This window comes from Cryptomeria japonica, chromosome 10 (assembly GCF_030272615.1).
Source record: "Cryptomeria japonica chromosome 10, Sugi_1.0, whole genome shotgun sequence".
In the NCBI taxonomy this organism is placed as follows: Eukaryota; Viridiplantae; Streptophyta; class Pinopsida; order Cupressales; family Cupressaceae; genus Cryptomeria; species Cryptomeria japonica.
Window position 1 is genome coordinate 580,980,421 of NC_081414.1, and position 27,579 is coordinate 581,007,999.

At 38.4% G+C, this 27,579-nt stretch overlaps 1 protein-coding gene across 13 annotated transcripts in view; it reads right to left on the reverse strand.

Moving 5' to 3' along the window:
- The window catches only part of LOC131071885 (alkaline ceramidase TOD1), a 50,353-nt gene that overhangs the window by 15,581 nt on the left and 7,193 nt on the right, over nt 1-27,579 (reverse strand). For 5 of the 13 annotated variants that reach the window (XR_009112623.2, XR_009112624.2, XR_009112619.2 and 2 more), the window contains one exon: nt 24,944-25,047. Coding sequence is in view for 1 of the 13 variants with exons in the window: in XM_058007850.2 (XP_057863833.2) it covers nt 24,944-25,047 (104 nt within the window). In the remaining 12 variants the exon portion in view is untranslated. Of the gene's footprint in view, nt 1-24,943; nt 25,048-25,484; nt 25,995-26,086; nt 26,302-27,579 lie in introns of all 13 variants that reach the window. The other 8 variants (XR_009112613.2, XR_009112615.2, XR_009112609.2 and 5 more) reach the window with 3 other exon arrangements.

Sequence of the window (27,579 nt, forward strand, 5' to 3'; positions counted from 1 at the left end):
TAATTTACCTTGAAGATTGTAGTGTCAAAAATCTTACCCCTTAGTGATAAACGCAACAAATGGTGCCTTCCCCCATGCTATTGGAGGTCGGACCCCGCCACTTTGTCCTTTTTTCCACTTAGGCTATCCTTGTCAACTCCAACCAAAGTATTACCAACTCCGCCAACTTGTCACCTTCGGGGACTAAAGCACAACGCGGGGACATCCATGTGGCATGCTATCATCCCGCAAATCTAATAGTCTATAGGTGGTTGTTTGAGCATTACGCTTGCACCTGAAAGGAATCATAACATCTCTGCATGCACCCACCGACATCTAAATTCCTTATCATGCCTTTATCTTTCATGTTAGAGGCATTTGAGGAGATTCTTTTTGGCATTTTGGTATTCCTTCTTGTAGGTTGAGCTCTTGGAGATTATTTTGGAGAACACCACCATTGTTGCAGCACTTCAAGCATTTTCAAGCATTTCAAGCACTTCACACCAGCACTCTAACGATTGTTCATGGAAGGGGAGTCTACTCAAACCTCTCTTTTTCACTTTCCAATCTTTATTTCCAACCTCATATTGCATTATTTATTGTCTTTATCATCTCTCTCTTTCTGTGGATTCTTGCGTTGTTCATGGAGGTGGAAACACCAAAATGAGGGTTTGACTTAGGTAGACTCCAAAAAATAACCCCAACATTTTCCTCTCATATGTGTGTAGGAATATCATCGTGAGGAGGACATCAAGTTGCAGGAGGCTTCAAAGCATGGACTCATTGTAACATTTCCTTTATTTTCCTTGCACTCTCTTGTTTTGATTCATAATCTATATTTATTAATAGTTTGGTACCTTTTTGTTATTTTAGCATTTTTTGTTAGTACATCCTAGACTCTCTGTCAACGTTCTGCACTTCGTTTGTATAGGATAACACCATGATGCATTGGTGTCCTAGCTCTACATGCTCGTCTCGAAGATAGAAGCTTTGCAGAGCCGTCCAAAGATGCCTCTCAGGTGTCTAACACTTTTTGCATAATTTTGTTATCCCCTGACTCATCTTAGTGCCAATTCGAAGAGGTAATGAAGGGTTAGTTTGTCCTTGAGGATCCCTCATCCTTGAGGTGACAAATCTCCTCCCTTACATTTTGGTGAACCCGACGTGAACCAAAATTATCTTTGCATCATTTACTTTCTATTTCATCTAGTTTCATTAAGATTTTAAATTTCTCAAAAGTTCAAAAATCTAAAAAGATCAAAAAGTTAAAAAAGAAAAAAAAATGAGAGAAAACAAGAAAACAAAAAACAACACAAAACATTTATATCTAGTTCATTTTTGCATTTCTTTTCTTTCAGCACCTACATTTAAACAAAACAAAATTTTAGCATCCAACAAAACCTTTTTGTGTGCCCCTGTGTTGTGGTCCTGAACGTCGTATAGCTTGTCTATGAGCTTTATGACTCAGATTGCAAGAGGAGCCATAGTCAGGAGGTCATCTAGGTAGATTTTTCCCCCTGATCACTACAGTCCTCCTCACCCGACACCATGTAGGGCAAGTAGTTTCCTGATCCCAATAAGTTATTGGCCTCTCATAGTCTAAAATCTATTCTGACTGGGGGGCCCTCTCCTAAGAGTTCTACCCTGTCTTTCCCTCATGTTGTCGATCATGATTCTGTAGTCACTGTAGACTTTGACAAAATCAATATGTTGGAGTAGAATCTAAGAGACTTCGAGGGTTTCTTGAACAGAGAGAATGTCCTCCCCCAAGTCGGTCATATCATGAGTACCTTGAGGGACATGTTGATCTCTGACAAAAGCATTTTGGAGATTTTGAGGTCCTTGTCCATGATTGTTAAGAACCATGTGCCCTTGGAAAATGCACCCCATGTGGACAATCAATATGATGCCTTCAGTTTCCAAGTTGGTGTTGGCATTCCAAGGTTGAGTGCACACATGGTGGACTCCACCATACCTTATGTTAGTGCTTCACTCACTCCCTTGGGCTACATAGGAATGGCTAGTAGTTTGACCTCTTCCTCTACCACTGCTCAGATTTTGGTGATCAGCACTGGCACTACATCTATAGGTATCTCGGTTTCTCTTGGAGGATCTGGTGGAGGTGGTGGTGCACCTCCACCTCCTAATCCCATATTGAACACCATTCTGCAGAACATGGGTCAATTATAGTTGCAGCTCACTAACCTAGCTTTTTCTTACAGTCAATCATCCTTGCCTGCGTACTACAGGAAGAGTCCCCTAGACATTACCATCCTTAAAACTATCCTTTCGACTACTATTGACTCTCTAAAGTTTGATAGATTCAATGGTGATGGGGACCCGAATATTCATATAGATTCCTTCATGACTATGTGTAGTGATTACCATAGTCTGGATTTCATTTTGTTGAAGTTGTTATCGCATTCCCTCAAGGGGACAACATTAGAATGGTATAGCTCCTTACCTAATCATTCTATTTGTACCTCTAACCAGCTTATGGACCTTTTCCTCAAACGGTTTCAAGCTAGCATTAGTAGCAGGGTCACCATTGCTGACCTTGTTCATTGTAAGCAAAATCCCAATGAGAAGGTCACGAATTTCATTTCGAGGTATCAAGCTATCTCCACTAAGATCCCCTTTTCCCTACCAGATAATGATTTGTAGAGATGTTTATCAGAAATCTACAGTCGTTATTGAGAGAGAAGTTATCCCTAAACCGATACCATACTTCACTAACATGTTACATAAACCAGTCCATAACCTAGTAGAATAAGATAGCATTAGGTTTCATCCTCAATGCAACACCACCGATCAATAGGAACATGAACAAGATAACCAATAGCATCCTGAAATCTATCTAGAAGTTGCACCAACACCACTTATCAAGTGCTTCAAAAGATCTTCAACAAAGCTGTATCGGGAAAACCCTTACCAGTGACCAAAAGGATTACTAGAACAAATGATAGCTCCTGAGTTATCAGATCCCAAACCAATTGATCATGATACACATCTAAATATCATGAATGACATATCCAAACCAATTCCACAAACCAAAGCATACTGGAGCATACTATATCAATATCATAATCCAACTGCTCTACCGGAACCTACTGGAAACTGGTAAACAACCAAAATAGTCGATGTTGCCATCAATGACAGAACATCAATGCAACACATAATCAATTCTTCCAATTGCCAAAAATCTCCCCCTTTGGCATTGATGGCAACACTAGATGTGAAAAACATCCAAGTGCCAAGAAATGCAAATAAGTCTCCCCCAAAGGAAGACAACCAACAATCTCCCATAAGATGATATTACAATGAAGTTAACAAACTCCCCCTATGAATGATATCCTTGTTAAGCTCTGTTCTCTCCCCTTTGATTGATATTTTGTTAATATTTTTTTTTTACATATATCTCTCCCCTTTTGACATCAATGTCAAAAATCTAACATAAACATCAAAGAAAAATCATAAATCCACTAAACCACACAACTGACTACTCCCCCTGAGTAGTAGCACCAACACATCAATCTGGAATGAATAGTGGCTATGTAAATGCATACCGAACTGATGCCAATCAGAATCACTCAGGTCTCTACCTGAGGGGTAGAAACCCCCAATCTATCTCTGAAGTACTTAAATGATTCCTTAGGAAAGGGTTTAGTGAAGATATATGCAATCTTCTCTTTAGTGTTCACATAAACCAGTCTGACTTCATTTGCTTCCACCTTCTCCTTCAAAAAGTTGTACTTGATAGATATGTGCTTTGTCTTAGAATAAAATATTAGATTCTTTGATATGTCAATAGAAGCAGAGTTATCACAATGAATAACTACCGGTTCATTGCAATCCACCCTTATATCCTTCAACATTTGCTTCATCCATAGAGCTTGTGTGCATCTAGTAGCAGCAACAACATACTTAGCTTCAACAGTAGATAAAGAGATACATGACTACTTCTTTCTGATCCATGAAACAAGTTTCTTTCCAAGAAAGAAAGCTCCACCGGATGTTCTCTTCTAGTCATCAACATCTCCAACCCAATCTGCATCTGTATATGCACATAGTGTAAAGCCATCATATTTAGGATACCACAAACCATATTCAGTTGTTCCTTGCAAATACCTGAAAATCCTTTTCACTGCGCTCTCATGATTCTCTCTAGGATCACTCTGATATCTTGATACAATACAAATGCCATTCATTATATCCGGTCTAGTCTGAGTCAGATATAACAAACCTTCAATCATAGATTTGTACCTTGTAGGATTTATCGGTGTTGATGCATCTATCTTAGTCAATTTCTCACTTGTAACCACAGGAGTACCAGTCGGTTTAGAATTTTCCATACCAAATTTCTTCAACAACTCCCTAGCATACTTAGTTTGACAGATGAAAACACCTTTATCAGTCTGAGTAATCTAAAAAACCTAAGAAAAATTCCATCTTTCCAATCATAGACATCTCAAATTCATTCTTCATATTATTAGAGAGTTCCATACATAACTTATCCTCACCTCCAAAAATGATATCATCAACAAAAACTTCAACAATAAATATGTCATCATCAGTGATCTTGTAATATAAATTATTGTCAGCATTATCTTTAGTGAAACCAAGCTTCAAAAGATATTTATCCAATCTTGTATACCAAGCTCTAGGGGCTTGTTTCAATCCATATAAAGCTTTCCTTAACATGCAAACCATGTTTTTGTCATCTAAAATTGAAAATCCATCAGGTTGCTCAATGTAAACTTCCTCTTCAAGATCTCCATTCATAAATGCACACTTAACATCCATCTGATAAACCTTATAGTTCTTATGGGCAGCATAAGCAAGAAATAATATCACAGCTGCAATCCTAGCTAGCGGAGCAAAAGTCTCATCATAATCAATTCCTTCCTTCTGAGAATATCCTTTACAAACCAATCTAGCCTTAATCCTCACAATGTGTCCATCTTCATTCAATTTATTCCAAAAAACCCATTTAGTCCCAATACAATTCTTATTTTTAGGTCAAGGAACTAAAGTCCATGTATTATTCTTTTCTATCTAATCTAATTCTTCTTCCATACCTTTCATCCAACATTCATCTTTACATGCTTCAATTACTGATGTCAGTTGAATTTTAGAAATTAAACATACCTCATCATCTTCCAACCTTCTTCTTGTCATCACTCCTTTATTCTTGTCTCCAATGATTTGATATTATGAATAATTTAACCTAACATACTTAGGAGTCTTCTGATTTTTTGTTACCCTACTCTGATCTTCAGTTACTGCTAAAAATTTTGATACTGCCGGAGTAACTGGTTCAACGTTATGTTCTTGTGGAGGCACTACTAGTTTAGTTATGATCATTTCCACTATCGGCTCTCTCTCATAAGTTCTGATTTAACTTATGTTCTCCTCATCCACTTTGACATTATCTCTCTCCACAATTCTCTAAAATCTTTTGTTATAACATCTATATGCTTTTCTTTCATTAGAATAACCAAGAAATATCCCTTCATCACATATGGGATCAAAATTTCCAATGGAATCATCTCTTTTGATATAGCATTTACTACCAAAGATTCTGAAATACTTAACTATAGGTGTATGACCAAACCATAACTCATAGGTTTTCTTACCGATGTCTCCTTTGATATGAACTCTATTGAATGTGTTTATGGCCATTCTCACAACTTCTCTCCAGTAGATATGAGGCAGATTAACTTCCATCATCATAGTTCTAGCCGCATCCAAGATAGTTTTGTTCTTCCTTTCCACAACTCCATTGTGCTAAGGTGTCTAGGGTGCAGATAACTGTCTCCTTATCCCATTCTTTTCACAATAACAGTTAAATTCACTAGATGTGAATTATCGACCCTAATCAGACCTTAAGCATTTAATATTCAATCCTATCTATGTCTCAACTTTAGCTTTAAAGATTTTAAACTTTTCGAATGCTTCAATTTTCTCCCTTAGAAAAGTAACCCACATCATTCTAGAATAGTCATCAATGATTAGCATAAAATATCTATCACCCTGAAAACTTTTGATTCTAGTAGGACCACACAAATCAGTATGAATAAGATCAATAACATCATTAGATTTGTCTTGCATACTCCTAAAAGAAGTTTTGACTTGCTTTCCCATTTGACATTCCTTACATACCGGATTATAGGGCTTCACAGTCTTAGGTATATCTCTAACTGCCTTAGTAGAACTGATCTTTACAATGTAATCAAAATTCACATGACACAACCTCTTATGCCATAGCCAACTCTCATCAATTTTTGCAATCAAACATGTCTTCTCACCGGAGTTAAAATGAAAGATGTTACCTTTAGTCTAAGTACAGGTTGCAATCTCCAATCCAGATATGTTGATAATCTTGCATTTTTCATCCTTGAACTGTAACTAAAATCCCTTATCCACCAACTATCCTACACTCAAAAGATTATGCCTTAAACCTTCAACATAATAAACATTATCAATATCATGCTTACCATCCAATGATATAGTTCATCTTCCCTTGATCATACATGATTTGTCATCTCCAAATCTAACCAAACTACCATCAAATTCTTGCAAAGATAGAAACTTCATTTTATCTCTAGTCATATGATGTGAACATCCACTATCTATCACCCATTCATCCTTGTTTTCAAATTTAGTAGCAAGGGCCTTTTCTTCAAGTACCAGATCATCTTCCTTGATAGCCAAGAATACCCATTCATTTTCATTGCCGGATCAACTAGTTGAATCTTGTGTCAATTCATCATCAAAATCAATCACACCTTCCTCAATTGATCCTTGGGCGAAATCTTTAGCATTTGAGGAAATTTTGTTCAAGAGAGGATAAGATACCTTGGTATTTTATTCTGTGTTCGCATGTGCATGAAAAACACATCAACGGTATCATGCATAAGGGATTAATGAACAATGAAGGAGTTTTCAGATACAACCCAAGCTTGATAGAGAAAGGGCATCTTTGATTTATCTAAGTCTTGGACAACCAACAAGCATCATCAAAATAGTACAGACCTGATGCAAAGATAATATAGTAGCCAATGATATGAAGAGATGACAGTAGTAAAGACAACCCTATGACTGTTAAAAAGGGACTAAAGAATGATAGGAAGGGCAGTTTTAAAATGCAAACCTTGACCAGTCAAAAAGGACATCATACATAGCAGTGATCTAAGGGAAAATAATGATGATACATCAAATTAGCTAAGAGCAGTCCTAATGTGAAAAGTCATCAAGAATTTCTTGAATGCCAAGGGTTTCAAAGAAAAAATAATCAAAGACTATATTGGTGCAGCTTGTGATCACATAGAACACAAGAGAATCTCTTCCACCTAAGGATTGCAATCATAAAATATAGTGAAGACAATGGTTGTCACAGCCATTAGAGCAAAAGAATCATAAATCACAACAAAAGCAGTCTCCAATCACATAATACAGTCAGCCTAAAGTATTGTTCAAGAATGAATACATGTGTTTAAGTTATTGTTCAAGAATGAATATATGTGTTTAAGTCAAGGGCTATATATCACTGTGTGCATCTTATGACTGATAAAATTATAGAGCATCAGTCACAAAGATAGTGAAAGGCGGTCATATAACAGATAGCCCATGGAAAGCTATGGCAGCTCCTCATGCAATAATGACATCAAAAAGAGAACGATGAAGCTATATTGTTACCAAGCATAGATGACAAGGGATTTGTAAGCAAAAGGGTAGGGTTTTGTGAAGGTTTTAAATGCTATGAGTAATAAGCCGTCATGGTGCAATCATTTTTTTGTTTCGTTATTACTTATTTTAATAGTCCATGAAAGTGCAGTCACTATCACAGAGGCACAAAGGTATTCATAAAAAGGATAGCGAACACTCACTGTCCAAGGAGCAGCTGACAGGTAAGAGGATCATATACCTGTTGATGTGTATTTTGTACACGACCAAACACAGAATAAAATACCTAAAGGTACCTTATCCTCTCTTGAATAAAGCTCCTGAATGCTGAAGATATCGTAGAAGGATCAATTGGAGAAGCTTCAAGGTTCTTTTATGTAGGTTCTCTACTCGTGGATAAGCTCTCTATGGTATGATGTGATTTTTCTGGAATCATAAGGGGACTTACACTTGACGACCTAAACATCTGATTTGCTGGAATCACAGGTCCTATTAACTAACTGGAAGACAAACAAATGGCAAAAGATGCAGGGTTCAGGAAGTCTACTCTACTACCTAGAACACGAGAAGATGGATGAATGACTGGGTGGAGTCCTACTAGGCTGAGTCTCACCATCAAGTTGAACAATTCAACACCAACTCAGTGCAATCTTTTGGGGGATGCTTCAAATATATTCAAATCGGACACCATTAGATACTGATCATCATTCAAGTTAATGCATGAACAATAGACGTGTAACGACTTGAGATTAAGCTCATTTTATGCCAGTTGACCACGCAGGGCGTACTTACCATCAATAAGAGGCTAGTGGTATGGACTAGACAGATTCCACGCAGGTGCATTCAACAATTTTTTTCACTCAATCTAATCATCTATCATCAAAAAATGAAGATTCAACAAGAGACCATGCACATTGCAAAGAAACAACATATTCCACCATATCTTCAATGAAAAGAAGTCTTTACAATTAAGGCAACAATGTCTTGCCTTCTCTTCTTAATCTACTCTAATTGCTATTCTACTATTCTGGCCTCTATTACTAACTATTAACTATTAGCTATTATTGATTAACTATTAGCTTTTACAAATGAAGAGTCAGGGCTTATATAGTGCCCACAATACAATTCAATGGCTTAGATCAATGGCCGAGATTTTACAATGAAAACCCTAATTAGGGTTTTGTTGATGTGTATTTTGTACACGACCAAACACAGAATAAAATACCTAAAGGTACCTTATCCTCTATTGGATAAAGTCTCCGAATGCTGAAGATGTCGCGAAAAGGATCAATCGGGATGACTTCAAGGTTCTTTGCTGTAGGATCTCTACGTGTGGATAAGCTCTCTGTGGTATGATGTGATTTGCTGGGATCACAAGGGGACTTACACTTGACGACCTAAACGTCTGATTTGCTGGAATCACAAGATTTTACTAGCTTAGATTTCGAAAAAAGAAAAAAGGACGAGGGCGAGGAAAGGATCTAACTCTAATACTAAGAATGTAGGAGCAATGAATGATCTTTGATGAAATTCTAACTAAGTCTTGTTTTGACATCTCAGGACCATCTCCACAAGGTTAGTGCGATCTTCGAAGGAAAGCTTTATGATGTTCAGATCATCACTACAGGCATAGACACCATCAGGCTGATGCATATCAATGAATAAGTGACAATTGAAGTTAAGCTTAAGCTGAATGATTCCAGTTGACTACACAAGGCAAGTCTGCAATCAACAAACTACTAGTAGTATGGATATACGAATTTCACCATCAATCAAACACATTTCTTCCACTCATCTAATAACATGAAATCAAATCTGAGAAGTATAGAGACCATGCAAATTGTTGAATCGACCCATAAATTTCACCATTTCTTCAATGAAATTTTACAAGCCTTTTACAACAACATCTTGGCAACAATCTTTGCCTTCTCTCTCTATTCTACTCTAAGTGCTATTCTATCAACTGACTATCCACTATTAGCTAACTACTTTCTATTAGCCTTTACAAATGAAGAGTTGGGGCTTATATAGTGCCCTTAATACAATTCAATGGCTAAGATCAATTTGAGATCAATGGCCAAGATTCTACAATGAAAACCCTAATTAGGGTTTGTTACAACAAACTCAATTCTGACCAATGAAATAATTGTATTAATTGGACACATGTCTTCTTTGGAATATTCGACCAATGGATAGCTGAGGTAGGTACATCAAAGTTTGTGCCACCTTTAATGAGTTAGGTACATTGAATCTGGACATGCTGAGGTAGACCAACCCAACTGGAGGAGTGATGACTGGGATGCCACCTTGTCAGATACTTGGTTGATGCCAATTTGGTGATGTCTTCCTTCAAATGCTGGACTGGAGGATAGATGGAGAAGGTCGCCCTTAATGATGCTAGATTGGAAGAGGTTATTCCTGATGATGCTTAACCGAAGAAGGTTGTCCTTGTCGATGCCTTGATCTTCCTTGATGAGAGTCCGCAAAGTGGTTGATCTTCGAACTCCGGGGTCTCCATTTGATGCCTACACAAAAGATTAAAGTTAATCTTTGAGCATCAAACCCTAAAGCATGAAATTAAGACTCTCCAAAGGGAAGATTCAAGATATTAATTTGAAAATGTCATGATAAATCCAGAATTCTTCATTTTTCTAAATTAATGGCAATGAAATCAAAATAAATCTTAAATAAGAACTTCAAAATGATTCTTCATACCTCCTCCTTTGAAAGCCTAACTATAAAACCTTGAAAAATGATAAAAGAAGACCGGATTTTGATGGACAAGGCTTAGATTATAGTCCTCCCTTGGATGAATTACGCCTCCATTAGCCTTCAAAATGAATTTCACCTTCTTTAGTCTCCACACTTGGCAAAAAGTCACCTTCCAACACCTTCCAAAATCTGGAAATTATCCTTCAGCTTGCCCAATTTCGCACCTCCAAATATGCTCTTTAAATTCGCATGAGAGATAATGCAAGAATGATTTGAATTTGCTAAAGAACCTCTCCCATTATATAGAGTGTTCACCTTGATTCTTGTTGAGGCTGACTTGACAAAAGGAAATAAAAATGAAATAAAACCCCCCTTTTTGAAGGATGGCCGACTTGGCGAATTAGCTTTAAAATAAGATAAAATCCCACTTAAAAGGAGGCCGACTTGCTTGTAAAAGCAAATAAATGTATTTGAGTGCTCACCTTCATTTAAAATTTGAAAATTAATTTCAAGGCTTCAAAGGTGGGTTTTTTCATTTGTTTTAAGGCTTAGAATTTAATTAATCAAATTATGAATGCCTTAATTTATGCGAACTTGCTTTAGTTTTCCAAATGTCTTGAAATAGGCAAATTTAATGAAAGGCTATAGGCTAGCTCAGGAATGTTAAAGCTTGATCAAGACTCCTTAAACATCAAGATATCCACAGTGATGGTTTGAACCCCTTGTCTAGACTTGCTCACTAGATAAAATTGAAATTTTCTCAACCAATATTTGCAAATTTCCATGCCTTTGTGTTCTCAATCTTGTAATTTGCCTTAGATTCAATCAAACAAGGTTGAAAAATAGATTTTTTGATATTTTCACCTTGGACCCTCTGGAAGGGTCAGGAGCGATTTTTGCTTTTTGTAGCTCATTTTTTATCATTCCAACTTCAGTCCACCTCTCAATGCTAGGAAATATCTTTCTTCTTTCTCCCAATCCAAGTTTGATTTTGTTTTGCAAGGCAAAATGGGAGATTTTAGGATTTTCGCCCTGGGCCCTCAGCAAGGGTCAAGGGCGATTTTCCTTATTTAGCTTGATTGCTCCTTTGTTGGCCATTCAAATTGTCTTCACAGGATAAAACATACTTTTTCACCTTCACTCCAACCATAAAAATCATTTTTTCTTTACAAGAAAGAGGTGTTTTGAGAATTTCGCTCTGGGCCTCTTGAGAGGGTCAGGAGCGAATTTTGCAATTTTAACCAAAATGTTCCATTTTTCACTTTGAAACCTCTTTGTCAAGTAAGATCTCACCCTGTGATATGCTATGAATATGATTTCATGTCCAAGAGAGGTAAAATATTGTGCTTATAAAGAATTTCGCCCTGGATCCTCAGTAAGGGTCAAGAGTGAATTTCCTCCTCTGGGCAAAATTCCTTCATCTTCGAGCGAATCAGGGGCTCTATTAAGTTCATCTCACTATTCATCATACCTTTGGCATTTCAATTCAACCAAAACTAAGGAAAAAACATCTACCACAAGATTTTCGCCCTGGACCCTCAGCAAGGGTCAGGAGCGAATTCTATGTTTTCAACAAAATCCTTCACTTTTTCAAATTGACACTTCCTCAGGAGGCAAAAAGGAGTTGTCCTTGTTTCATCTATGTCCAAAACTTAACTTTTTTCAATGCAAGATGAGAGCTATTGGGAATCTCTCTAGACCTTTTGGAAGGGTTAGGAGCGAAATTGCCTTCCTTGTCCAGAATTCATCATTTTGCATGCTTTTCAAACATTTCCAAAGTCCAAACATGTCCACTTTTCCCTTCAAAATGCCTTGCAAATCAAAATTTGGTCAAATAAGGCAAGAAATGAATCCTAGGTTGATCTTCGCTTTGGACCCTCTGGAAGGGTCAGGAGCGAAGTTCCTAATCTTGGCCAAAATCCTGACTTCATTTTCACATTTTTCCATCCAAACAAGTGTTTTGTCCTCAAAGATGCCTGGGAACGAGTTGGTTCTAAGTTTGGGTCAAACTAGAATGTCTTATGGAGATTTTCGCTTTGGACCCTTTGGAAGGGTCAGGAGCGAAATTCGCTTTGGACCCTCTGGAAGGGTCAGGAGCGAACTTTGACATTTTGAACTCTCCATCAGGATCATTTTATGGAATATAACATTTAAGTATAAGAGACATATACTTTAAGTTATATTCCATATATACTTTCAGGATGTTTGAGAGTGGTTTCAGACCTCCAGGAGCTATATTGCAAAATCTAGTTTTTGGAGGATTTTTCAGTTTTCAAGGCTTAGTCAAATTTTAGGATCAGGACATTCTAGACTTAGCCAAATTTCAGGATCAGGACATTCCAGACTTAGCCAAATTTCAGGATCAGGACATTCCAAACTTCATCACTCATCAACTTGACCTCACTCAAGCAAGACCTGCTATCCAAGTGATCCCCTTGGAGACCCTCGAAAGTTAAAGGCTAACAAACAAAACCCTAAAAGACCTAAAAAACAAACCCTAGAAAGCAAAAAGCAGGGGTCCCCATTTGCAATGGGGCGATGTGTGAAATGGTCACAACAGGTTTGTTACAACAAACTTAATTCTGACTAATGAAATAATTGCATTATTTGGACACATATCTTCTCTGGAATAATCGACCAATGGATAACCAGGGTAGTGTTGACGTGTATTTTGTACACCATCATACACAGAATAAAATACCAATAGGCATCTTATCCTCTCTTGAGAAAATAGTCTCTAACTACTGAAGATTCGCATAAAGGATCAGTTAGGTAGACTCCAAGGTTCTTTTAGTAGGGTCTCTACGTGTGGACAAGCTTCCAGCGGTATGATGTGATTTGTTGTTTCCTCCAAGGGGCCTTACGTATTCCGAAAGCTCAAGATTTTACTAAACTAAGAAGCTTTTCAAAAATAACAAAAGAGTAGGGTTTGAAAGAGGTCTAATCTAGTCTAACCCTATGAATGACTTAGTATGGACAAGACTTGGCAAGATTCAACCAACTTCAATTTTGCCATAAGATAACAACTCAATTGAAATTGATGCGATCTTCTAAGGTAACAAAATGATATCCAATGCATCAAAGATCAAAGACACTACCACGAAGGTACATATCCAAGATACAATAATGATTGAAGATTGAGGGATTCAAAGTATTCTCCAGTCGACCACGCAAGGCGTTCCTACAATCAGCAAGAAGCTAGTGGTTTGGATTACGAACCCTACCAAAGATCAAGTCTCACACAATGTCCTTCAAATTAACACACTACTTTGATTGAGCATGATTCAAGTAAATTGAACAACCATGAAGATAACCAAGAAAGTTGCAACAAAACACCATAACTTCAATATTTTATTGATTTCCAAGTCATCATATACAACAATTGCTTGAATTCCTCTCTTCAAAACTCAATCTTGCTACAAAATAAAATTGCTTCTAGCTCTAATCTCTCTTCTCTATTACATCAACTATTGACTATTACACTATTACCAAATGAAATGAAAAATGGGGGTATAAATAGCATCCCCAATTACAATGAAAGGTCCAGATCGAAAGTAGATCAACGGTCAAGATTATGACACCTAAACCCTAATTAGGGTTTGTTACAAATGGCCTCCTTTTTACTGAACAATATTAAATACATAGCCAAATATTAAATTTGGCACAAAAACCTAGGAGACATAAACCAATGACAAATAAGATGCCATGTCATCTATAACGACCTTTCATCTAGAATCTTATTCCCTTTCCAATGTTCTTTTTTGGCATATGCAATGAATCTTGTCACGATTCCTTCAATTTCTGCAATTGGAATCTTGGGAAGATTCTTCATACTCTCTTCTAAGTGGATGACCTGATCGAATGCATCTAGAAGAGCTGCGTCCCAAGTAGATTCAAGTTCCTTTGTTCTTTCAATCAGGAGCATGGTGGCAAACATCTGATCATATTGCTCATCTGTAACATTAGCGTCCTTGCAAAAGATGATCTTGATTCTATCCTCTAATTCCTGCATATCCACATCTGTCTCGACCTCGATCCTTCTGCCAAGAATGGTACGAAGTACCTCAAATACTCTGTCCTGGATCGGATTAATCACCTCCTCAACTTGGCCACATCTAACACTGATGTCCTCGAAGAAAACACTCTTCATATGGAGCAAGGTTGACCACTGAAACAAACTGTGAGATTCCCCATCCAAGATCTTCTCTTGTGCTAAGACCTTCCTTGATGTGTGTCTAATAACTTTCAAGACAGGAATGATAACATCCTTGGTATGGGCGAATGCAGCTACTGTTATCATCAAATTGTGGATCATCTCAAGAACCTGGATAGCTTGATGAATAATCTTCATCATCCTTGTTACAAACTCTATAGCCACTGTATGAGATCTATCCATCCAATTACTTGTACGTTGGACCATGTTCCTGAATCTTTCTGCTTCATTGATTGATTGAAGTGGAAGTGCTTGCACTGGTGATCTAGCTGGATCCTGACGTCCCAAAGGTTCATTGATGTGACTGAAATATGTCCTCCATGCACCTCTCTCTCTCTCAAGCTTTCTATTCTTCTCCATTTCTTCTCTAAGCTTGTCTTTCAATGCCTCAAATGAATCGGTGGCATCATCTAGTGTCTGCTCTGCTGTGGATGGTCCTAACTCAAAAGTCTGTATATCATATTCTTCTGCTAGGATCTCATCTTCATATTTGTCTACTGCCGGTGTAGCTATCTGCAGTTTTCTGGATCCAGTCTCATCTCGAATCATCTTGGACATTTTGGTAGCCGCCTTCTTTTCTGTTACTTCATGAGAACATCCAACAAGGCTCTCTAAATCAATTGCATTGTCCTCATCCTCTACTACGATCACCTTGGTTAATCTTTCCTTCAACCAATCTGGGATAATCGATCTTGTTTCTTGAACTTGAATCTCTTTATGCACTATTTCTTCTTGTCTGGGAGGAGATGATATTTCATTGTCTTCTTTGTCTTCATCTAACTCATAGTCTTGGAGAGATCCATCTGGTGACCCTTGTTGTGCTCGTCCTTCCTCCTGCCTATCGTTCTATACCATCGACTCCATGGAGTCTTCTACTTGAATTGTTCTCTTCTCAAGTCTAGAAGAAATACCGGATGATTGATCTTTGTTAGCCTCTTGTTTCTTCTTGGAGGACTCTCTCTTTCTAGGTCTCTCTTTCCTCTTCGAACCTCTTGAATGGAGATTGCCCTCACTGGCACATTGAAGGTCTCCTTCACCTGAATTTCTAGGATTAGGATTGCCTTCACTCACACTAGCTCCACCTTCGGCAGGTTTCTCTTCCAAAGTGAAAGACATAGCTATGCCTTGTTCTCTCAACTTCTGATGCTGAATGTCAACCCATCTGCGAGTACAAGACAAGACTGGTGCCATCAAAGTATCTAAATCCACGACCTCGGGCTCATTCCAATCTAACCTTATTGTTTTGCTTTCTCGATCATAGGAAGACTGGATATGTCTGCCACTGTCCTGAGCTTGGTCGGCCACTCTGTATATCCTGCATTTCCTGATGAAATCCAAAGGCAATCTAGAATGCATTTTTCATTTCACTTCAAGATCATCTAAGAGATTCATCATAAAATCTTCAATCTGATACTCATGTCTAAACTTCCTGCCGACTGTCTCCTCTAAATGTCTATGTCGATCAAAGCTTTCTCTCAAAGCAAAAGATGAAAAAGAATACAAGGCTAACTCCTTCTCTGCGTCATCCATAGCTAAAGCATTAGGACATACCTCAACTGAATTACCCAAAATGATAGGTACTGGAACTCCATTCTGATGTCTGTGTCTGAATGCCTTCACATATCTGCCAACTGTCTTGTTACTTCAAGTAACACAATTCTGTCTGTCGGATATCTCGGCAACATGTATGGTGGTAAAGGACATCCATGCACTCTAATATAAGTGAACTTCGGAAACTGAATGAACCAAGCACCGTACCTCTTTATGAATTCTTGTGCATCCTGAGATAATCTGTTGTGAATTCCACCTTGCAACGTCCTGGTGATGTTCATCGTGAAAGTATCATTAACCAACTTATAGTTGCTCCCTGGCGGATGATGCAAGTAGGCATAGGAATCACAAGCTCTGACCTCGCTGGGTCCTCTTCCAATCACTCCTCTGTGAGGTAGTCCTGCGTACTCAACACTCCTGATCAAGGCATAGATGACATATGAACTCATGTGGAAGGACTTAGTAGCCTTGAGTCTCCTCAACTGTACGTCTAAGCAATGGCTAATCATCCTAGCCCAATGTATGGTACCTTTCCCTTGAACGATCACCTGGATGAAGTAAAACATCCACTTCTCAAAATAGAAGGCATGAGGGGCTCCTGTAACTCGATTGAGCATGGTAATTAAATCTCTGTACTCCTCCTGGAAATCAATCCTGTGCGGTGTGTTCAGGACCTTGCTCAGACGGGGACGGCTCTTAAGTAGCCAGTTCTTATTGATAATGCTTAGACAAGCATCTGGATCATCTTCGTACATTGATCTGGCTCCTTCTATGCTCTTGTATATCATGTCCCTGTGCTCTGGAAGATGGAAAGCTTCACTTATAGCTTCCTCTGAAAGGTACGCCAAAGTGTTTCCCTCATTAGACACAATCGTTCTGGACTGTGGATCATAGTGACGAGCACACTCGATCATCAACTCGCAGCACTGAAGAGCTGGAGGAAAGCCGACCGCCTTAATGATACCACTCTCGATTATTCTTCGGGCGACGGGTGATGGCTTGCCAATGTAAGGGACCTCTCGAAACTTCTTCGTGCTAAAGTTACCCAAGTTTGTATCTCCAATGTTGCTCCACTTCGACACGATCTTGGTCTCCACTTCTTCGGTCTTCTGATCCTCTTTCATGAGAGCGAAACGGCTGGTGGATGCTCCCACCTTCGGGGTTGCCATACCTACACAATATTTCATAATGAGAAACTAAATTTTGCAATGAAGAACATAGATTAGAGAGTATTTTAGGAAACTTCATGATAAGTCTTTGAGTTATCATTTCCTAAAATAAAACGATTGAGCTAGGAATTCAAAATTCAAAATTTAAAATATGACGATCAACAAATAAAACAATAAAACCAAATCGCCATACCTCAACAGAGAGCTAACTCTAGAATGCAAAAAGAACAAAATCGCCTAGGCAAAATTGACGAAAGATGGTCTTCTATGTGATCTCTTCTTCAAAATATCAATTCTGCCACCTTTTGATATGTCCTTGATGTGATCTCCAATGTCTTAGCAAATTCGCTCAAATAGATCTTCAAGTTCGCACAAATGAATCTCCAAATTTCGCACCACCTTGAATGATATTAGCGCCACCTTTGGATATCAATTCGCACTTTCCTTTGATTGATAGTTCGCACCACCTTGCTTGGAATGAAAACTCGCACTTGAATGGTAAAATGACAATGTAAAAATGATGGTTTTCACCTCCCTTTATAAGCGCTTCTCACCATTCACCCTAAGGCCGACTTTTGTGAAATAAAGCAATTTTTAAAGGATTTTTAATTAAATAATGAAGGCCGACCTCCATATTTAAGCGCTCCCTTTGATTTTTAATAAATTGATTAATTAATTAATTAGATGCCTTTATCATTTAAATTAATAAATTCGATTTTTTAAAGGCAAAATAATTGATTAATATTAAGCGCAATGTTTAAATGCTAATTTATTGAATTTCAAAAATTATCGATTTAGCATTTAAAATAAATTCAAAAAACATTTGTTTGAGCGCCAAAAATGAAAAGTGGGGAGATTCAAACCTCATCGCCCTGGTCCCTGACTGAGGGACAGGAGCGATCCATCAATTTTGTCTCGATCTTGGCAATTTTGGCGTTCGAGATCTCCATCTCCACGTTGAATTTGGTGTTTTGGCTAGGTCCTTTGAACTTGAATGTCTTGCTTGTATGAACTAGTGCCTTTATAACCATTATTGCCCTGGTCCCTTGGACAGGGATAGGAGCGATCTTCATGTTTTCACGTTGATCTTGCATCTTCGAACTCCAATTTTCATCATAAGGCAAATAATAACATCGCTTGTTCATTCCATGCTCGTCCCACTTGCTTTTCACAAGACATTTTGATATTTAAAGGATCATCGCCCTTGTCCCTTGGAGAGGGACAGGAGCGATCCTTGTCTTTCTCCATTTTAAGCTCAAATTGGTAATATTAACGTCTATCTTCCTTTGTATCACCTTCCAAACGATGTTTAAAACCTTGTGCAATCTTATTTCAACGTGATCTTTAAAGGATATCATGTGTTTTGGCAAATATCGCCCTGGTCCCTTGGAGAGGGAAAGGAGCGATCTCCATGTCCTGGCTCAAATTTGTAAACATTTGATCTTCGTTCTTCATTCATTGTCTTCCAAAGGTCGTCTTTTACTTCGCCACTCCTTACATTGTCTTGATTTCGAAGGAGCATGAGTGTTTTTTTGTAAAAATCACTTTGGTCCTTGTCCAAAGGACAGGAGCGATATAGGCTCTATAGCTCATTTGATAATATTTTAACGTTCAACACTTTGGTATATCTCCTTCAAAAGACGCCTTGAACCTTTTACAACCTTGTGAAGTCTTGACCTTACGTGATTTTTGCATGAATTAGCCAATACATTCAATATCGCTCTGGTCCCTTCCCAAGGGACAAGAGCGAACTTCAACATTTTGAGCTCGTCTTTGCCTTGTTTAACTTGCAATTGTCTTCAACGCATGAAATAAAGTCTTTTGATCCTCCTTGATTGCTTGATGCTTGATAAACTTTCAAGATTTATGCCTTTATGCAACTTTCGCTCTGGTCCCTTGGAAAGGGACAGGAGCGAACTAGGAGTCTTTAGTGTAAATCTTTCAATGTCGATGACCTTTGATGCTTTGCTCTTGACGAAGATGCCTTAAGACGTCCTTGCCACCTCGTTTCTTGTCTTGGAGTGCCTTGAATTTGGAGGAACGACAGTATAGCCATTATATCGCCCTGGTCCCTTGGACATCTTCAAATTGTTAGGTCATTAAAATCCTGCAAGGACAAAGCAATATTCGATTTGTAGCTCCGGTCCTTCACTGAGGGACAGGAGCGATTTTGCTCCTACAGGCCAAAATAACATGATTTTATACATTTTATCACTTCACAAGGCGAAAACAAATCATTCCCCATGCCCGGGATCAAAAATCAAAAAACTCAAAATTTGGTCAAAATTGGTCAATTGGTCAAAATTCACATTTCATCTTCAACACTTAGACAAATTTAAGCTCTGCATTCAACATTCCAATTGAAAATAGACCATTCTGGCGAAATCATTGCATTCAAAATTTGCATTCAACGAAAGGAAGCTCAAAAGCTCTCAAAACTGACTGGATTCTGGCTTGAAAAGACGTTAATTAAAACCCTAAGGGTTGACCCTAAATCCAGACAACTGACTGACTAACAAAATCCTAAAAGTGAAGTGAAAAGCGAGTGAAAAACAAGCAAAAAGAGGGGGTCCCCATTTGCAATGGGGCGATGTGTGAAATGGTCACAACAGGTAGGTACATCAAAGTTTGTGCCATTTTGATGAGCCAGGTACATTAAATCTGGACACGCTGGGGTGTACCAATCCGACATGGAGGAGTGATGACTGGGACACCACCCTGCCTGACACTTGTAACTTGGTTGATGCTCAATTTGGTGATGATGAGAAGCTAACTTTAATTAACTCTTCTGAAATTGTCTGCTTCTTCAACGAACCCTTGCTTTAACTTCCTTTGTCTTCGATGTGCAGGATGGATGGTGTACCTTCCCTTCGAATGCTGGACTGGAAGAGGTCGTCCTTGATGATGCTAGACTGGAGAAGGTCGTCCTTGTTGATGCTGGACTATAGGAGGTCGTCCTTGATGATGTTGGACTGGAGGAGGTTGTCCTTGCCCTGGCCTGGTCTTCTTTCATCTGCAAGACAAACCAAAAGATGATTAAGGACACATAATAAATTTATTTCAACATAGCATTTTCTACCTTAAATCATCAACAAGAAGATGTTAAAATGAAGCTTGCTCAATATTCTACCCAGGGACAGGCCCTATAAGGATTTCGCCCTGGACCCTCTGGAAAGGTCAGGAGCAAAATTTGCATTCCTGGCTCAAATTGTTCTCACTTTGCAACCGTACTTGCCTAGATACATGCCCAAGGACGTCTTCATTCAGAACCAACACCAAGCTTGATGTAAACTTGAGGCAAAACTGGAGGTTTTAAGAATTTCGCTCTGGACCCTTTGGAAGGGTCAGGAGCGAAATTCAAGCTTTAGGTCTTAATTCCTCATCTCCTTCACTTCAATTCATCCTACAGGGCAAAGAAACATCATTTCAACCCCAACTATGCCTTAGGACTCAAAGTCTTGACTTGACACAAGGAGAAAATAGGGATTTTGATGAATTTCGCTCTGGACCCTTTGGAAGGGTCAGGAGCGAAATTCCAATTTTAGCTCAAAATTCACATTTTTGAAGGTGAAACATCTTTCCAAGGCATTCTAAATAGCTTCTCTCACCTTAGTATAGGCCTGACTTAGCACAAAATTTGGAGAAAAGGATGGTTTTAGTGTTTTTCACTCTGGACCCTTTGGAAGGGTCAGGAGCGAATTTCTTGCTTGTAGTTCACTTCTTCATCATTTCAACTTCAATCCACCTCACAAGGCAAGGAAATACTTCTCTTCTTTCATCCAATCTAAGTTTAACTTGATTTTGCAAGGCAAAATAGGTGATTGAAGGATTTTCGCCCTAGACCCTTTGGAAGGGTCAGGAGCGATTTTCCTCCTCTAACCTAAAATCATCATTTCTGGAGACAACCATCAACTCAAGGGCAATCACAAGGGCATCTTTTACATTGGTCTAGGCATAGCTTAGCAAAAATTTGAAAGGAATAGGTAGATTTTGGGATTTTCGCTCTGGACCCTTTGGAAGGGTCAGGAGCGAAAATCTTGTTTTAGGGCTATTTCTCCATCCTTTCAACTTCAAATTACCTCCAAGACTTAGAACACCTTGCCTCACTCCTCTCTAGGTCATAAAATCAAAATCTTGACTTGATTTGCAAGGAAAAAGGGATGATCTTAAGAATTTCGCTTTGGACCCTTTGGAAGGGTCAGGAGCGAAATTCTCATTTGGCTAAAATCCTTCATTTTCATAACTTCCAAGCATCCCCAAGGATTCCAACATGTCAATTCTCTCCTTCAACATGCCTTGGTCATCAAGATTTGGCCAAACAAGGAAAGAAATGCCTCTTAGAGAGATTTTCGCTCTGGACCCTTTGGAAGGGTCAGGAGCGAAAATCTTGACTTGGGATAGATTCTTCATTTTTTCAATTCAAAACATCTTCAAGAGGCAAAGAAAAGCTATCTCCCTTCCATTCAATTCATAAAGGACCAAGAATTTGACCTTCTTCAATGCAAAAATAAGAGTTTTTAGGAATTTCGCTCTGGACCCTTTGGAAGGGTCAGGAGCGAAATTTCCTTTTTGGTCCAAAATCCTTCATTTTCAATGCTTTCAAACATTTCAAAGGCAACAAGAATGTCCAACCTTCCTTCCAAGATACCCTGCAAATCAAAATTTAGTCAAACTTAGGAGGAAATGAGCTTCAAGAAGATTTTCGCTGTGGACCCTTTGGAAGGGTCAGGAGCAAAAATCTCATTCCAGGCTAGATTGCTCACTTTTCAAACTTCAAACCACCTCATAAGGCAAAATTAGATCATTTTCCACATTAGGAACAAGGTTTCTAGTCCATTCAAGGCAACAAATAAGGTTAATGATGAATTTCACTCTAGACCCTTTGGAAGGGTCAGGGGCGAAATTCTCTTTTAGGCCAAAACCTTGTTCTTCAAAATCAATCAACTCCATCTCCAGGCAAAAACATATCAACTCATCCTCAAACATGCCTTAGAAACCAACACTTAGCCAAAATTGGGAAGGAAATGTGGGCTACAAAGATTTTCGCTCTGGACCTTTTGGAAGGGTCAAGAGCGAAAATCAAGATTTGAGCTTGATTCTTGACCTTTTGAACTCCAATTTTCTTTGAGAGGCAAACAAAGATCCTTCCTCATGCATCTCCAACTTGGTCCTGACTTTGGCTAAAGAAAAAAATGAGTGTTTTCAAGAATTTCGCTCTAGACCCTTTGGAAGGGTCAGAAGCGAAATTCTTGGCTAAAATCTTGACTTCATCCACCTTTACTCACCTCCTAAGGTTAGAACATGTCAAGACACCCCCAAACATGCCTAAGGAACTATGAAATTGGTCTTGACAAGTGATAAATTGAGGTGTATAAGGATTTTCACTCTGGACCCTTTGGAAGGGTCAAGAGCGAAAATCACAATCTTGGCCAAAATCCCACCTTGGTTCACTCCATTCTCCATCAAACTTGATCAAATCAACTTCCTTCTTTCACTATCAAGATATTCCATCACCCAACTTGGTCTAGGCAAGGTCCAACTGGGTTTTCAGGGCCAAGGAAGGCAAGACAGGGAGATTTCGCTCTGGACCCTTTGGAAGGGTCAGGAGCGAAATTCACCTTTTGAGCCAATTTCTCACATATTTTCTCCTCCTCACACCTTGGACAAACTTCATTAGGCCTCCTTTCCTCATGATCATGCAAATTTCTCCTTTAGGTTGACATATAGCTCCAGTTTTTGTGGAAAATAGGGTTTTACATGAATTTCGCTCTGGATACTTTGGAAGGGTCAGGAGTGAAATTCCCATTCTAGGCTCAATTCACCTTCAAACTGGCTTGACTTTGTCCTAGGCTATATCTTTGATTTATTCCTTCCATTCCTTAGCCAAATTTGCTCTAACACTCACTGACTTCCTCGAACTCAAACAGGACACCACCAGCAAAACCAAGCCTAAGGAAGACCTTGAAAAACGCCCTTAACTTGGAGCATCAACTGACTCACCCTAGCTCAAGCAGAGCCTGCTATCCAGTGATCCTCCTGACAGCACTCACCATGCAAAAGCTAACAGACTAAAACCTAAAAGACCCAGAAAACAAACCCCAGAGAGCAAAAAGCAGGGGTCCCCATTTGCAATGGGGCGATGTGTGAATACGTCACAACAATACCTCACAAAGAAGTCATTCCATTGATGACAGTAACTGGAAAAAGGTTACAAATGCAGGACCTTTGAAGTCAAAGACATAGTCAAAAGGAGGCTCCATTAAAGCTAGCATGCTAAGTTGCATCTCAATGAACAACACCAATGCTCAGAGCTTCAGAAGAGTTAAAAGAGACAGCTACAGTCTGAATTTATAGAATCAAAGCATCAAAAGATGAAGATATGTAGTGAGATTAAAGATCAATGCACAGCGATCAGCATAAGGAAAGATTCAATCAAGTTCACAGCATCCTTTAAGTCTGCTACAATAGTGAAAGTAGTTCCAGGTCTGCAATAGAATACAATATTGACAATATACACTTTGAAAGATTTGTAGCAGTCATTAACCAAATAACCTTCATCAAGACACGGTCCACTATTCAGTGTTAGAACTCAAAAAGGTAGTGGTTGCTTAAAGCAAAGGATGGTCCTTAATAGGAAGATGCCACCATCACAGTCATAGGACTGTCAAAATGCATGAAAAGTCATGGTCACAAGGCATTATAAAAGAGGAAAAGACAGTGAGGTGGTCATACAAAGCACTTGTAGGCAGTGAACTCAGTCAATATGCCAGACTTAGATATGCAACAGTAATATAATCAAATGCTAGGTCTGTGACAAGACACGGTATTCATAGGGGAAAATCACTGTCAAGAGCAGAGGAAAGTAGTCCTTCCTATTCAATAACACAGAAGCAAGAGTCCCAAAGGCTAGAGAGCTGAAAGAATAGCATCAAGAATATGAAAAATACAGTCATAGTAATCCATCATGACAATCATGTATGAAGAGCTGATAAAGAAGCTTGAGAGCAGTCCAAACAACAAAAGGACTTGATAAAAATCATGAAAGAAAAAATAATGAACAAAAGATAGTACTAGGATTCATGAAAACAGTCCTTATTATGGTGACAAACCCTAAAAAGGATGGAAGCACAGTGATTTGCACCAATCAAACAAAAAATAGTGACAAACATAAAGATTGGCATGTCCTTGGAATACAATGAAAGATCATAGCATGAAAGTGAAAGAGATCAATGATCAGAGCAGGGAATGAAGCCATAGGACAGGGGTTATTGGCAACCAATACAAAGACCCAGTGACAGAGGTCATGATGAACAATAGTACAACAACAATGTAAAATGACAATTCAAAAGGTCTTATGGACAGAGCAGTTTTAGGATTAAACCCTTTCATAAAGTCATGATCACAATAAGAGCAGAGAAAGGCTTATTAGACAGTGATTTTCTCTTAAGGCAGCCTAAAGACAAAAGATAGCAGCTTACACATAGTGAGGGTATAGTAGCATATAGTGCTAAGGACAAAGCACAGAGAACAGAGCTACAACAGTCCATTCAAAAAGGACTGTTACTATTTTTTATAGACAGTGACCAATATAGCATATGCAAAAGGCAGAAAGCATCAAACTATGGAAACCTACCTTTCAAGAATTTGATGCAGATCAACTAAAAGCTCAAGCTTCCCATCAATCCACAAAGAATATCTCACGTTGAAGAAGAGCCTGTGAAGCAACAACTTTGGAATCTACAAAATAAAAAATTGAATTACATTAAATTAATGTCCCTAAGGCTTTAGAAACTTTCATGCAATGATTTAGAAACCTATTCAATGCTTTCATGTAAAGCTTTAGGTCTCTTACAATTCATTCAATCATCAAATTAACAGATTGTAACCATTTGCATATCACATACACAAAAGGTAAAATAGAATAGCGAAATGGTACATATACTTAAACATTATCATATCACTACAGTTAGCTTTTGTGTTATCATATGTATTTTTTGCAGTGGACTTTGATTGATACAAATCAGGGTACTATGAAAAAATTGAAAAAAACATTTATTATTTAATATGAATAATGATGTTTCACCATAAGAAAATTATGGAAACCAATCAACATGACCAGAAAGAGTCCTAAGTCAAAACTTGAATCTGCAAATATGGGAAAATCTTCAACGTACATCAGATAGTTTCTGTTGTTTGTTGATGTGCTGTTGAAATGATCCTATGGTTCATCTTGCCACTTATCTGTCCACAATTCCCAGTCACTTCTATTTCTCTTAATTATAGAATCTTATAAATTAACCTCCTGCACACCTTGCTTCTGTGCTTCAGTCTTTTTCTACTCTAACTGAATCAGAAAAGCTTCTCACTCAAGCTGGTTATGTGGTTCTGTCAAAGGTGCCGAATTTTCATCATTTACATTTAAATTTCTAGGGCCCTCTTCAATTGTACATGTAGTCCCCAAATTGACATTTTGCAGGAATTCTCAGCATGCTCAAGGTTGTTTCCCACCAAGAAGTTATTGCATGGAGGAAAACTATTAGTTATTCTCTTCAATTCAGGCATAATATGCTTGCACTCTTTGGTAGGCCGTTTCAACTCATGACTCATGCTGCTTTCACCCTGAAGTTGAAGCTGGAAGCGAGGAACCCTTGTAATAGATTTCAATAGGTCAGTGGTTTGAGTGGCTACAAATAGCATTTACAAGATCACAGGAAAAATCAGGATACCTAATAAATATGCAGTTGGCTAAGAGAATGCAAACAATGATAAAACTTACCTACTTGTCCTTTGATGGCTTGAAATGCTACAAAGGCAACATTTATTTCAGCTTCCTTCTTACTCTTTACAACACAACCAACATAGGAGGTCCCTCCGATTCGCATTGTTTTGGAGAATAAGTAACTTTTGTCTTTGTAAAAAAAATGTAGGAGAACGTTTGTCCATCTTCACGAGTAGTTCTACAAGGAGAAATTTGCTAATTTTTGCCTCCTGCTTCATTGACAAAAACAATTGGACAAGACAATTAACATATTTCTTGATATTTGACAATATTAGGATTTTACATAAAATTAACATCATATGTCGCAAACAATTGCAACATATCCTTGGAACATATTCCCATCAAACAAAGAGAATCAACTACAAAGATCCAGCCAAGTTTTTTGAGCCAACACTCAATATCAAATTATACTTGCCTACCACAGTTGAGGCCTACGTTGACTTGGAAAGTTTGCAAACCATGTAGTGCAATAAGAGAAAAGGAAAATAATTATAAAAAATAACACCCATAAGGTGGCTATGAACGTATCCAATGAGACATTTACCAGCATCTTTGATTATTAATCAAAAGTTTGTAGCACACTTAGGATGTGATCTTATTGTGATGTATTCACACATCGTTCCATTGCAAATGGGGACCCCCCCTTTTTGCTTTCTGGGTTAGCCCTTTTGGTTTTGTTGTTAGTCATTTTAGTGTCTTAGCCTTTGCATTGAAAGGATTGAGTTAGCTGGATCTCCTCAAGAGGTCAGGTCAATTGAGTGATTAGGGGTTATTTAGATCATTCCTAGGGTGTTTTTTCTGTACTATCTGATCGCACTTCAAGTTGCTAAATCAAACCTTGGTTGAATGCATAATGTCCTTCTAGGTCCCATCCCTTACATCAAGGACAGAGCGAATTCGCCTTAAGAAGTCTGGAATGTCATCCTGATCCTCAAATGTCCTGAAATTTGGCACTGTCTGGAATGTCATCCTGATCCTAAAATTTGACCAAGTCTGGAAAATTGAAGAATCCTCCAAAAACTAGATTTTGCATTATAACTCCTGGAGGTCCAAAACCACTCTCAAACATCCTGACAATATATATGGAATATAACTTAAAGTATAAGTGACATTTCTTTCTTATACTTAAATGTTATATTCCATTTATGAATCCTGACGGACAGACTAACATGTCAAATTTCAGTCCTAGCCCTTCCAAAGGGTCCAGACCGAATTTCAATTTCACTCCTGACCCTTCCAAAGGGTCCAAAGCGAATTTCCTTATATCTCCCTTCTTGGTCCTAATTTGCCTCATAAACCTTATCCCTATGGCGTGGTTGAGAGAGTATTGATGTGTGAAACAAAGTGAAGTGATGAAAAGTGAAGGATTTGAGCATAATTGCAAATTTCGCTCCTAACCCTTCTAAAGGGTCCAGAGCGAAATTTTTCTAAGCTCCTGACCCTTCCAAAGGGTCCAGAGCGAAATCCTCCAAATGACTTATTTCTTCACT